The sequence below is a fragment of the Anguilla anguilla genome, chromosome 1, assembly GCF_013347855.1.
Source record: "Anguilla anguilla isolate fAngAng1 chromosome 1, fAngAng1.pri, whole genome shotgun sequence".
Classification (NCBI taxonomy): domain Eukaryota; kingdom Metazoa; phylum Chordata; class Actinopteri; order Anguilliformes; family Anguillidae; genus Anguilla; species Anguilla anguilla.
The window spans coordinates 57,751,043-57,765,758 of record NC_049201.1 but is presented as its reverse complement, the minus strand read 5'-3'; the positions used below and the strand labels follow the sequence as shown (position 1 = coordinate 57,765,758).

At 38.7% G+C, this 14,716-nt stretch overlaps 1 protein-coding gene across 2 annotated transcripts in view; it reads left to right on the top strand.

Moving 5' to 3' along the window:
* cpne4a (copine IVa) overlaps window positions 1-14,716 on the top strand; it is a 74,607-nt gene that overhangs the window by 34,034 nt on the left and 25,857 nt on the right. For both annotated transcript variants that reach the window (XM_035381836.1, XM_035381740.1), the window contains exons 3-7: window positions 660-839; window positions 2,842-2,913; window positions 4,435-4,509; window positions 7,476-7,559; window positions 9,453-9,542. In XM_035381836.1, coding sequence (XP_035237727.1) covers window positions 660-839; window positions 2,842-2,913; window positions 4,435-4,509; window positions 7,476-7,559; window positions 9,453-9,542 — 501 coding nt within the window. The remainder of the gene's footprint in view (window positions 1-659; window positions 840-2,841; window positions 2,914-4,434; window positions 4,510-7,475; window positions 7,560-9,452; window positions 9,543-14,716) is intronic.

The following is a 14,716-nucleotide window of genomic DNA, read 5'->3' as shown; positions in this document are numbered from 1 at the left end:
ATAGCAGTCCAGATAAGAGCCAAGACTACAGTTACTTATGGTCTGTCAGAGAGACCATGTATACACACACAGCAACCGACACATTCACGCAGACATCTGATGAAATAAATGTCTTCATGATTTGTGTGGAATTAAAGGCATTGCTGATGTGATTTTCAGAATTCCCCTCTGTTACTTACGTCTGCTGCAATAATTATGAAGACGGCATTGATCTTAAATTGATAATAGTCAGACTCAAAATCAGGCCAGATTAGTTTCTGTAAAATATACATATACTTGAAATATTCTTGAGTATTTATCTGACTATGCATGTTCTGACTCAACAGAAACTATTTTTAAAAATTCTTCCGCCAGGGTGCTTAAACCTGGAAAAAAATGTCACAGAAGGTTTCATCTTTTTAGTGAATGGAGAAGTTGGATAAAATCACCTTTATTCACTGTGGCAGCAACTAAAGTCTTTTAGGTTAGGCTGGTGCATTTTCATTGAGGTCTTTGTGAAAGGACATAGTGTACCTGATTAACTGGGTTAGTTTGTAACTATTCATGCCAAAGGTTTCCAAGCTTTCAAGATAATGTGGTTTATTTATTTTTGTGGTGACTGTTTGTTTTCTCCCTGAGTTGGGCTGAACTCCTCCATGTTGACTTCGTTATTACTGCAGGTGGACAGAACAGAGGTGATCCGGAGCTGCATAAACCCCACCTTCTCCAAAGTCTTCACGGTGGACTTCTACTTCGAGGAGGTGCAGCGTCTGCGCTACGAGCTGTACCACATCAGCAGCAACCACAACGGACTGAAGGAAGCTGACTTCCTTGGAGCCATGGAGTGCACACTAGGCCAAGTGAGTCCCACAAGATACAACTGCAGGGCATTTTCAGGGTTATTTATTTATTTATTTATTTATTTTTGTTAGTTTGTTACATTATATCATTTACGTCATATTGGGGTGGTATTGATGCCTTGTATTTGCATCGCTTGCTGTTGGATTGCCATTGGAAGAAACCTACCAAGCAGTTGTCCTTTGCAGCATGTCTGTGTTTTGGTTGTTTTAATTTTCAGAGAAAATATTTTTCTTTGCACCTTTTTTAGGAGTCAGAAGTGTGTGAAACCACAACAGCATACAAATGATTCCTGTAACATTTAAAAGGTGACAACCAAACTGCCTGGAGTTTTTTTTCTTCTTGTTTTCAAACAGTTGCCCTTTGTTGTGTCTGTTTTTGTCTGGTGTTGAAACTGAGATGACTGCTTAGCTGGTTAACATACTAAAGCCTTCCCCAGACAGGAGGCTTTCCTCTGTTATCTCCTGTTTGCGGCAGAGAGCGCTTTGAAAACTGCTCTCACCAGATGGCCGATAGTCTCCGGAACGTCACAGTGAAGAATTCTCTGGAAACCCCTCCATATTATGAATACCAATATTTTGTTTTAGTCATGCCTTGAAGCGGTCTGTTTCTCACTAAATGAATTCTAACTTGTGGGCGAAACGACCCATATGGGCTACATATTCATTTTAGTTTCTGCTTGTTTCATTTCCATGGGAGAATTTAAAAAAATGAAAGTACTGAAAGTGAGTTGGTGGTAGGGGTGGGAGTGGTATTAAGGGATAGCTAATGAATTGATGAGGCCTAGATTATGTGGTCTAGAATCCCGTGGGAGTCACAGGCTGTGCTTGTGTTCTGCAGGTCTTGCTTTAAAAAAACGTCAGCACATTTTACATCTTGCCTGCACCCTGCACACCTTTAACATGTGAAATTATAACTTTAGCAAGCGGAAAGCTTGTGTATATATACAGGATTACTTACTTACAGTCTTTATTATTCTCATGGGGCAATTTTTTCTGCAGTATGTAGTGACATTCATATAAATGAGTGATGTACTTAAAATGCACAGAACAGAAAGTTCGATCCGGACACTCTTCCTGCAGCCGACCATTGGTCGCAGCAACCACATGTACTCATAATCAACCAATCGCATACACACATCTCTACATGTTCTCATACTCAACCAATCGCATACACACATCACTACATGTTCTCATACTCAACAAATCGCATACACACATCACTACATGTTCTCATAATGAACCAATCGCATACACACATCACTACATGTTCTCATACTCAACCAATCGCACACACACATCACTGCATGTTCTCATACTCAACCTATCACATGCCCACATCCCTAACGGAGTGTCGATTTTAAACTGACAGTGAGGTGTCTCTGGTGCTGCTGATTGCATGCACTGTTTTTGCGTGCTGTGCTTCATGCAGCTCACAGAATTGTGCTCAGGCTCCACCTCCCCAGCTTTCTCCTCCTGATTAGCAGGGGCTATGTATTGTGATCCCTGATTAATAAGTAGTGCAGGCTGTTGCATGCACTGACGTAACTAAAGCAGATCGATTCAGCGCCAAACCAAAAATAATTACCATGCAAATTAATTAATATATTTAATCTAAATAAGTGAGTTGTGCTGACTGAACAATAAGTATGCCCATGCCAAGAGATTAAAATTTAATCTATAGAGTCTTGTTCTTTACAGCTCATCTTTACTTTTCAAACTATTTTCTTGTGGCTCATTCTGTCTGCAGTATGTTCCAGCTGCAGTACATTTGCATGATCACAGTGCAGGGATTCCCTACCATGAAACAGGCCTTGCTCTCAGCGGCCTCCTTATTCTGAAAGAAGGAGACGGAGGACAGCTTTCCTCTGTGTATTCATTTGAGTTTGAGCACTCTAGGGCTTCTAATTTTATTGATTTTCTCCAGCCTCATCCAACAGGCATGGAAAGGAATTGCCATGCTGTTCTGAGAGTTTTGTCTTTTGTCTTATCTCTCTGAAAACAGATTGTATCCCAGAGAAAACTCTCTAAATGTCTGCTGAAACAGGGAAACACAGTGGGGAAGGCTGCTATTATGGTAAGTCTCTTTTATCCAGGTGCCTCCTTTGATTTTTTATCGTGTGGCTTAAAAACAAAGCATGAAAGCCTGTTTCGTTGCTGACCTTTGAAGGACATTTTGGAGATGATTAGTACAAGGTTAGAATTTTTTATTAAGTATAAAAAGGTACCTTTCAGATTAGAATACTATTAAACGGCAGTTGTTGATATTGTTTCACTTTAGCAAACAAGTGTGTCCATGTCTCCTAATCCTTGAGTTTGTAGTAATTGTCAAACAGTCTTTTTCTGGCCTGTCCCCAGTTAAAAACGGTCTCATCTGGTTTCCTTCTGTTAACCATTCAGTGAATGAAACCATCCATGTTATGGAAAAAATGTACTGTATTTAACTCAACTAATAAATGTATTTTATGAGTTACAATTGTATGAAACTTTTGTTTGTGTGCAGACTTGTTTCAATGACATTGTCAAGGCTAACAAATTACCACCCCTCCCCCACCTCTATAAGCTAGTAATTGTTTATGAGTGTTTACTGTATTTTTCTTCATAAATGGTCAGCATTCTAAGCTGAAAATGGCAGTCTGTGCATATTTGCATAATAATGCATATTTCTGAGCAGCACAATTTCAGCCAAATTACATAATCACCCATTCTAATATTCTACATTCTATTCCATTTTTTTTCTTCATGCATGAATAATAGGCTCCTCTGATTGAAAAAATGCTCATTGTAATATTTTGACTCATTTTGAGTCCAGGCGCTCAAGGTATTGACTAATGTGCTGCATAAAAAAGTCACAAACTTTGTCACATTCTTCAATCAGTAGTCAGCGTGGGCCTTGGAAATAAAGTGTTTGGGGCCAATCACTTAAGTCAAGCACGTCATTTCTTAGACACACCAAAAACTAGCAGGCACTGTGGCATTCCAAGGTTGGAATTTCAAATCACTGTCTTAAAGAAAGAAATATTTTTTTCTAAATGTTCCATAAAGCTGCCGCTAGTTACACAATCGTAACAGAGCATGAGGTTAAAAGCCTCACCTTCTCACTTTTAATCATCCAGCATATTTTTGTATTCTTGAAACAACAATTTTTAAAGGCAGTCTAATTTGCTCAAATTAACAAATGGATATTACAAAGAAATTATAGATATTTGTTACAACCTTTAGACCCAAATATTTGTGCGGTAAAAGTCTGGCTATGAAAAAAGAAAGGTTTACAAAGATGTCTGTGTGTATGTGTCTGTGGTGTCTCTGTGTACGTGCATGAATGAAGTTAAAATTCAGGCGAGGTAGCCCAAAAATGTGTGTAAAAATGTGTGTATTGTGTGAAATGCACTCAAATAATACAGTACACCATTCATGGACCTAAGAACATACAATCAGGATGTTATGATGTACACAGAAAAAATTCTGAGAAATCCACTTATTTATTTATTTTTTTGTTTGGTTATAGTGAACATTGCCCTCAGACTGTTCTGTCAGAACCACTGGGGGTGATCAAGCTCTTGTTTGTTCTTGCTTACCTGTCTTCAATCTCCTGTAGGTCACCGCAGAAGAACTGTCTGGCAATGATGACTATGTTGAGCTCTCATTCAGCGCAAGGAAACTGGATGACAAGGTACAATGTGAAGCAGCCTCGTGAGTCCCAGAACCCTGTAACAAATGTCATTAAATTTTCAGAAAACTTGGGAATTTAAAATAACAAATAATGTCATTTTAACCTCTGTGAAAAATTTTACTGATCATCAGTTCAGCAATTCAGACACACTCAATTGACTAAAGATAAATACTGCATGATGAACAAATTATTTTAACAAACTTCCCTTGACTTGATCAGTTCAGTGCTGATTTTCCCAAAGGCAGGAGGTTATCAGTAGAGTTTTGAGAGTTTTTCTTTCTAATCTTAAACCTTCATTAGAAAAAGTCTTGTGTGATAATCACTGAATTCCTAATTGAATTAATGGGGTTTGTGTATAACCAATGATAAAGAAAATGATTGACGCTTAAAGGCTAGAAGTGCAGGAAATGGGGGAGGTGGGATCAAGAGATGGATATAACAGAGACAGTGGAAAATAGAGGAAATCCTCTGCTGTTGATGTGCTAGTGGTACGATTTGGTTTCAGTAGGAACATGTGGTTCCCTTATGCCTTCAATGATAGACGGAAGGGAGGATGTTCGCTTGGAGAAACCTACAGCACAACTACCGCTCCCTCACCTCTTCCAAGACTTTAGACATTGCAGTATTTGTAGATAGCATTATTATTAGCTTATATTTATTTGTTGTAATCCTTATCATTAAACATTATCTAACCCATTATACATCTGTATTTTTACAATAGCAGTTTAGTCAATTACTGTACCTTGCTCAAAGTTGGCAAGATGGTGGACAAGATAGGTAGCAATTCATTCGAAGCACAAAGAAATTAGCATGAATCTTCTGTGCCAAATTCATAATTTTGTAAGTCCAAGTCCAAAAAATTAGATACTGTTTGCAGTTGTGCTTTGAAAGATTCCGCTTTTAACAGGTTGTAAAGATTACAGGTAAACCTACAATCTTTTACTCAAAAGGCAGGCTCCCAGCACGCCACTGTATAGTGACATGAAAAATATAAGTTTATGAGTACATTTATGAGTATTATAAATCAATTTACTTGTTAGGAAATAAATTATGTGACTATTATGTAATGTGCCATGATCATTACTCCATGCAGTTGTGTAAGAAAAAAAACTAATTGGATACATTCTTGGGTACTATAACTCTTGATCATTTCATCATCTTCTAGCATTCAAATTTTTTTTCCATGTAGACTTACCTATATTGAGGTCAACAATGAGTGGTAGATTCTTAAGGAATTTGTTGCGACTGCATTTGGCCTGAACTTTGTGAAGCCATTGCAACTGCAGTCAGTGAAAGTATGACCATTTCACTAAATTACTTAGCTGCCGATTATGCACAAAACAAAATTTCTGATGGTAAGCACAACCAGTGGACTTTCTGTAAACTGTCACTGAATCAGTGAGTTCCATATAAATAGCAAGTTAAAATCAAAGCACAATCATCCCGCAGTCCCGACCCCCAAAAGAAAACATGGACACGGTAGAGTGGATTTAAAATTGAGACATTGCACATTGGAGAAAACATAAATTCCGCAAGAGAATTGGTGTCTGAACAGTTGGTATTGTCATGTAAGTCCTTGTTAAATGGATGTTAGATCTCAGCGGGGGACAGGAATCACACAGAAAATGAAATGAGTGTTTTGAGAGTAAAAAGATAAACAGCAAACTTGAAGTACGGATACCGCAATGTCAAAATGAATGCTAGGGAAAAGGTTATAGAGCGGCCATTGATTGAGCTGGGTAAGCATAATAGTCAGTCAGCTTGACTAGGTGGTGGGAATGCATCACATAGAAATTGAGTGAGTATCTATGATCTCCTGTATCACATAATTTGCACATACTCTTTCCAATTTGTCAGACTATTTTGTAAACATTTATTTCCTGAAACGTATGTGCAGATGGAAAGCTACACCTGTGTCAATACTGGATTCACAGCTTTCACATCCATTTTCCAATGAATGTAAAATTCTAATATTTTTATTTTTCCTGTGAGGTACTAGAACCTATAAAACAGGTTTCACTTGTGTACTGGTGTACACTGCTGGTGTACAGGACCACCAAAAACAGACCGGCACTGTGGTGTAGCAATACCATGATTGGGTCTCATCTCTGGAATCCTGAAGAATTAAAGCTGGCAAAAGTTCACTTGCCACATCCCTCTTTGAAATATTCAATTCGATTTTGGCACAAGGTTACCCTGATGTATACTGGAGCACCATGAGGAGGCTCTAGCCTGGGAAGCATTTCCTTCTCTGATATGATCCGTAATATAAGATAAGTGTATTTGTGTGAAATGAAGCTCTGCATCTCAGCTGGAGTTGATTTGAAAAATAAGCGTCCTTCCTGTTGAATTTACAGCAGAACGATGAATAATGGAATGCTCACATCAAATTGCCATAATGAGAGAGAGAAAGAGAGAAACAAACATATGCGCATATGTACAAACCCGCGAGCGTGCAGGCACACACACACAACTAATATCACTTTACTGTCATTTTTGTTATTGTTTGTCTTTATCCATTTTCTATCATTGTTGCTGAAGTCGGTTATTAGTTTTTTTTAATAGATTATAATCTATAATGTATTATCCATATATTGTACATAGTTTTATTATGTATTCTTTGTGTTTTGGCAATACAAGTGCAAGAGAGAGAGATCATGACAAACTACAAACCTAAATAGAATCAACAAAATTATAAAATTATATCACTTATTGGGATTCAAGGGAGAGAGAGAGAGAGAGAGAGAGAGAATCACATAGATACAAAGCACCATGGCATAAATCAAAATCGGTCTTTAACTTTGACATGCAAGTGAATGCAAGCAAGGTAGTTTTAATGAGTTATTTTCTTCTTTGTGAAGAAAATTTTTTTCTTTTAATTGTTTATGACAAATTTTGATGGAATTCCAGCCAATGTACACTGTAACGTCATGCGTTGACTTTTTTTTTCTTTCCTTGTTTTGAAGGACTTCTTCAGCAAGTCTGATCCATTTTTGGAAATCTTCAGAACAAATGATGATTCCACTCAACAGCTTGTGCACAGAACAGAGGTAAAATTATTTTGGCTACACATGAATGAATGTGTACTTGACATAACTGCTTCTATATGTCAGCTGAGGTGGAAAGTCCCGGTGTCAGACAGTAAAAGTCCTGCCATGTATTTCTTCCACCCATGAACTCCGCCGGCTGATTTCACTAATTAGGTCTGCCTCCTGGCTGAAGAATTGTGCTAATTAGCAAATCTGGGTGAATGAAACAAAGTATTTGGGTAGATATCTTCCTGTGAATTATATTTCTCAAGGTTGTGACTTTTTACACTTGTGTATATAGCTGTATATCTGTATACCACACACACGCACACACACATATATACATATATATATATGTGTGTGTGTGTGTGTCACCACTGTACAAGGTGTAAATAGTGATTCAGCTGCATAAAAAATGATTGTATTCATGGTGGCAGAAGTAAATAATTAAAGCAGAGGTACAGTGTATCTCAATATATTTATCTAGAGAAAAACATTTATTCGTCCTCTGTGGCCACGTTCAGAACTTTCCTCTGACCTCAGACACGTACACATGCATAAAACCATAAGGGTTTACGCAAGAAGTGTGCAAGTTTTACAGGTTTTTTAGTAAATTGACAGGTATTTTTTATTATTTATCAATGTTTGATATTCGTGTTTAGTTAAATTATGTATTGCATTGTTTTTGTTTGATAAGGATGTTCAGCAGTACATATGTGCTTAAATTACAGTATTGGGATTAATAGATTAAATGAATGATCTCAAGGTAATATCGTGGAATATTAAGGGTTTGAACAGGCCAGTTAAACGGAAGAAAATTGTACTTAAAAGGTTCAAATTGCCTTACTCCAGGAGACTCAGTTGACTAATGCAGAACATGCTAAATTACAAATGAATTGGGTTGGCTATGTGCTGTATTCATTTTATATCTCTAGTAGTAGAGGAGTAGCTGTACTGATCCACAAGAAACTTGCCATTCACTTTGATAAGATGTATAAAAATGCAGAAGGTGGTATAAAGATGTAATAATCATTGGTTTCCTAAATGGTGAACACATCCAACTGCCCTTAATACACACAACAATGTGTTCTGTGCCCAGTTAGTATCAGACCTTTTAAGTTTAATTTAGTCTATTTCTATACTTTTGTGATTATAATTATTCATGGAATCCAACACTAGATCAGAGACCACGATCTCTAATTTATCAAAAGAGACAACCGCAATATGTAATATATGTAGCAATTGTTACTTATTTGATGCATGGTGGACCTTGCATCCAAAGAAAGTGATTTTACATTCTACCCTCCAGGACAAATTCATTTTCTTGAATTAGTTTTTAACTTTGCAGTTAGTACTGGATAGATTAAAATCTTGTCATGTCAGCATCATAAATCTTTCAGATCACGCACCAGTAAGTCTTGTGATGTGTCTGCCATACTGAAACCCATCAACCAGATATTGATGGCTTAATCCCTCACTTCTTAACTTCTAAAGACTTTTAAAACTTTATTAAGAACCAATCTGACTTGTACCGGACTTTGTCAGTGACAAACCTGACATTTCCCCATCTGTTCTTTGGAAAACAGGCAAGGCTTTTTTTATTTTAGGAGATATTTTATCTTTTTTAAAAGATTATCTTTGGAATTGTTTTCTCTGTGTTGATATGAATTTACATGTGTTATGTGCTCAAGTTATCACTGATGTGATGGGTTAGATTAATAAAACAAATGGCAAAATACATATTCACAGGTGCATACACAAGTTAATCTGTATGGGTAGCTCCAAATTCTCTGTATTGCTGATATGAAATGAAAGTTGGCAATGAAATAAGAGAAATTTGCTGGAACGCTGTATATAAATGAATAGATATTTGGCCACTCTGAAAACCCCAATGATTTTTTTGTCTTTCTCCAGACTGTAATGAACAACCTCAATCCCATCTGGAAAACCTTCAAGGTCTCTTTGAATTCACTCTGCAGTGGAGACCATGACCGCCAGCTAAAGGTGAGAGTGACCCATTCAGAGTCATTACCTGAAGAGACTTTTACACTTTGTATTCAGGTCGTCAACGTGGTTCTTTGCTAGAAACAAAGTACAGCCATGCCGCAGTGACGATGCTTCAATATTCGGGTACCTGGGTCTCTAGTTCCCATCCAAGAGATGACCACTGGCCTGAGAGGCACACCTAGATTCCTCTGTCACCAGGACTGAAAAAGATCCTGTTTAAAGTTAGATGCAGTACCATGCATGCAGGTTTGATTCATCATACCCTTGTGTACAGGTACTGTGTTCCTCTGCTAGTTTCTCAAGGCCCTGGCCTTATTTCTCAGAGGAATGTAGGAAGAGGAGATTTGTGGAATGTGGTGAACACCTCCTGGTGGATCAATGCTGTCATGTATTCAGACCCCAGTGATACACTTGCTTTTGGATACTGAGCTGGATACATTTCACGCTTACCTGGCGCATCTAGATGCTATCACAACACTGATTCTGATGCTGATAACAAATGTAAGTATATGTATACAGGTCCTTCCTCTTGCTGCAGCATGATTTAACATATTGAGAGGACATTCAAAGGGTACAGAGCCAGCTAGTGCTTCATATCATTGTGCAACCCATCAGCTGATCTCCAGAGGACTACTGGTGCATGTTCCCAATAAACCAAAGGGGTCACTGTTTCCCAGTGATGTAGGAAATACCCATACAACTTGAACCCTCCTTCTCTGGATGATACTACAGTGATAGTAGCATAGTGTGATTCCCAGCTATAGTGTTCGCTGATATGATGGACAGAACTGTTGGATTCAGTCCAGAACACAGGGCTTGTCATTGCACGAAGCACAAGTGTCTCAACAAAACAGAGCTGTTGCGCAGCATCTATTAATGAATTGCATTCCAGTTCACCCTAACAGCACAGTAAGACCTGCAAATGGTATTCCTCTCTAGATGTTTTAGCAGGGTGTGATGTCTATGGTGTGATGTCCGTGGGGCAGTACTGACACCAGTGCTGAATGGAGTTTTGTTAAAGCCAATCACTCACATCAGTTCATAACTCTCAGTGCAGTTTGAGGTCACTGTAGTGGTATAACTTTATGGAGTCGACCCTGTTGCAGTGCTCTTTAGCTTTGCCAGTCATACACAAGGGAAGATGAATGGAAAAGCATGAAAAAAGAAAAAAAAATGAGCCATGCTGAACTTTGGAGGAGGCAGAAATAAAAGGCTTCTGGTAGAATTACACCCCTGCTGTGCTTCCTTTTTTTCAAACTTTGTTCTCTGGCTCAGTTGATGCACATTTGCTTTTTGCTTATTTTTGTGTCTGCATTGTACCATCTGTTGCTATTACTGTGAAGTATATGATGCAATATGTGTTACCTGATTTGATCCCTGGAGACGAGAATCTTGTGCTGTACTAACTTAAAAGAAAGTATTTTGAAGCATGCAGTGTAAGAGTGGTAATATCCCAGTGTTGTCTTGTTTGTAGTCAGTTCCCCAGCAGCAATCAGATCAGTAACTTCAGTGTTTTGGTCTGGGATTCAGAATTCATAATGCCCTCACATCATTGCATATAATCCATAGTGAAGATTATAGTTTGTATTGTTTATGAATAAGAATGAACCATTTCCTGATCAATTTAAGATCACACGTTTTAAATCTTAAATAGTTTAACTGTGATCTGATTGCTGTCAGCCAATTACAGGTGACACATCCCATCTTTCACGTTTTTCTGGACTGGGCAAGAAAGCACCTCTTAGTCAAGAGCAAACTGAAAAAACTGGAAATTGGAACGTTTTAGTCCCTGAAGTTGCCCTGGTTTGCTGTACATTTTGAACGGAAATCAGGACATCAACTTCTTGCGATTCAGTTTTGCGTAGCTTGCTGCGAGAATAGGCCAATCAGGCGAGTCCCTGTTGTGAAGTAATTTTCACATGTTTTCTGTACAATAAGTTATTGAGGTCTGATAGGCAGAATTGCTGAGGGATATTGCTGTAATATTTCTGCATGTGTTATATGGAAATACATAGAGCTGCTGGATACTGTAAATAGTTACATTTATTTTTTATTTAATTTCTAGCTTTCTCTTGCTTCTGGAGCAGAGGGGATGTGGGATCGTGTCACCACTGATTTCACATTTCTCCGGTCATTGATACTGAGAACACCATAAAGCAATGTAAACCACCCTAACTCACTGTGTTGTAATGGGAATCCAGTCACTATCAAAGACCTACCATAATTGTGTAAGATTTAAAGGGCTTTTTAAGTACCAGTGGTGTCAGTGCTAGACCCAGATGAGCCACTGCTTTCTAATTAGCCCCAAAGCCAATCCGTCCTTTAAATGAACTTGTTTACACGGGTAACCAGACTCCAGAGGATACTGACAAATTTTTTAGGCCGCTAACCAAAAGACCATGATAGATGAAACTGTCTAATCACATAGGAAACTGATTATATAAACAGAAAGGTGTTAATGGAGGGGCTTGGCTAAAATGTACCCATCCAGAATCCCCAAACAGCAGTTATTCCAAAAGAGTGCTAAAATCTAATGACAACAAACACATAATTAAATATTTATGGAGTGGTTTCAGAATGTGTACAAGTATAAACAGGATACTTTGAATTTAATAGAGTCTCTGTAGTAAGTATGTTTTTTTCTTTTTGTGGGAACTACAACAGAGCCGGGCTTCAGAACACTGTGAGTGTGTCACTCACCATACAGGGCACAGTTAGTGTGCTCCTCTTGTAAGATATGATGTCTCATTTGAAACATTTGATTTGTTAAATATGTGGACCTGGTGAGGTGATATTGCCAAGAGTGTAACAGTGCAGTGAGCACAGCAAGAGTTGTCTCAGTAAATTTAAACTGGCTGATATAGTAGTGCTGAAACTTGCTTGTGGGATGAAGAATACCAGAAGCAGTGGTGAAATAATTGTATGAGAGACTCATTTAAAACATGAAAACTGAGAACTGTTTGTTTAGTCACTGTTCACAAGTAGGAGAGTTGCTTTGTTTTAAATGGCTGCTTTGAGGTTTGGAAGGTTTGTCTTTCATCCCCAACCACAGAGACATATTATGAGCCGTACCTTTGCTTGGCACACAGCCCCATACAGATGTATAGAGCTCAAGGCCCTGTCATGTACAGTAAGTTGATTAATAAATGAATCCACCTCTTTGAGTGTAAATTACAGTGAGTTCCCAACATGTGAGCAGACATTGTGTGAACATAGATTATTTGTCCTGCCCCTTGACATCCTGACTTTGATATATGCGTTTTCTCATAACTCACGGCATGCTTGTCATTTCTCTGATTTAGAAGGCATGCTGTGACTTTTCTGTGTGACAGCAGTCCCCCCTGTTATCAAGGAGCAAGAGATGGGTGGGTGGAATCAGTCTTAATTTCTCCATATCCCCCGGCAACCTCGTCACCCCATGAACTCAGTCGGTAATAGTTGGCAAAACAACAATCTCCCAGGAACCAGATGATTAGTTCTGTAGTTTTGTATTCAAAGCCTGCAGCAGTACTGACTTGCCTCATTGAAAGAAAGAATGAGAGCTCACTGATCTGGTTTCCCACACAGAAGCCTCACAGTAAAGCCAATGGCATTTCTGTCCAGTACTAGTAAGGAGGATTAGAGGGAGTACAGGGTGAAGATGTCTATGCTGTTCCAGGAAGCTTGGAGCTCTCAAGTCAGTCCCTGGGGCCCCAAGCTTTACTGCGGGCTTCTATTTTCCATTATTAAGTATTTGCTATACTAGATGCACCATATCACCGTACTATATATTTTTTATTTCCTGTGTGATAATATTTCTTTCCTGTGTCCTCATGTAATGTCCTGCGATATGCACCCCCTTTGATAGGAGTGTAGCTGATGGGCCATGTTTAATGGAGCATGACACATCCATGTGCATGCTCATTCCAGCACCATTCTCCGTGTCAACTCAATGTCATGCTACGTTGTGAGTGCTATGAAACGGTCCACTGCAGGCTCGTTCATGTGGCTCTGGTTGATAGAGGGTATCCAGCCTTTTGCAGTGAGGGTATAAGCCATAGGAATTTAATTGGCCTGAGAAAAACAGTGGCATTGTATTGTCCTTTTCCTTTGTTTTTTTCTGTTTTTTTTCTTCTTCTGGGAAAGCACTACATTTTCCAGTAGCTCTCATCAGGATTTGTCTTAACAAAAAACAAACCAGAAGGCAACAGGCCTGCTAACTGAAACAAAGGGAAACTTAACAGTTTACAAAGGGGCTAGCTTACCGCAAAAACTGTAGACTTATTGTGTTTCCAAGCCTTCTTCCTTGGTCCATCTCTATTGTCCTTCCTTCAAAGCTTTGTGCTGATCTCAATAAAACATCCTCATAAAGCTGTACACACCTCTCACCTCTCAAACTGTTTTATGACCAATGCCATTTAATACATTTCATAAGATGATTAAAACAGTGTGGTTCCAAGCAGAAACCGTTAGTGCAGGAGAGTGAAAACATTTGCAGTTTCGGTATTTTCTTGAACTCCACAGATCACTGTTTTATGTCCTGAAATGATTGTGGTCTGCTACAGTATATGCACCAGGCATGCAGGCATCCCAGACTGAAAACACATCCTGAGCATTAGTGCAGAAATATAATGTTTGGTACTATTTAAATCATTGAGCGCATCCCATTGTCTCTTTACTTTGATAGCGAATAGACACATGCAAATAGCATGAGAGAAGAGACATTAGTGGAATAAAGCCAGTGGCCAGGAATGGCCAGCTCAGTCTCTTCCTGTGCTGAGAACATGTGGAGGGTTGTCTGGCAAGCCGGGCTTTCAGGAGAAATTCTCCCACAGGACTCAATGCTTTTTACAGTCATTGCCTGCTGTGATCACAGATTTCCTGGAAATGAGTTACTTTAAAAGTGACATGCTCCAGTCTTCTGCTTTCAGCTATGACAGCTTGTAGTCTTTAGGGCTATATCCAGTGATGTACATCACAAATGCATCCAAGACCTACTGCTACCATAAATCAAAAACCCAGGGGGTAGATGCCATTCATTAGTAAAAGAAGTAATGTTCCAACCAAAGCACACTGTCTCAGTGAAGCATTGTAATATTATTGCTCTGCAAGGCATCACGATAACAATGAGACAATGGCATAGATTGTCATGACCACTAAATGTTCATTGTCATTTCATTGCCTACACTGTT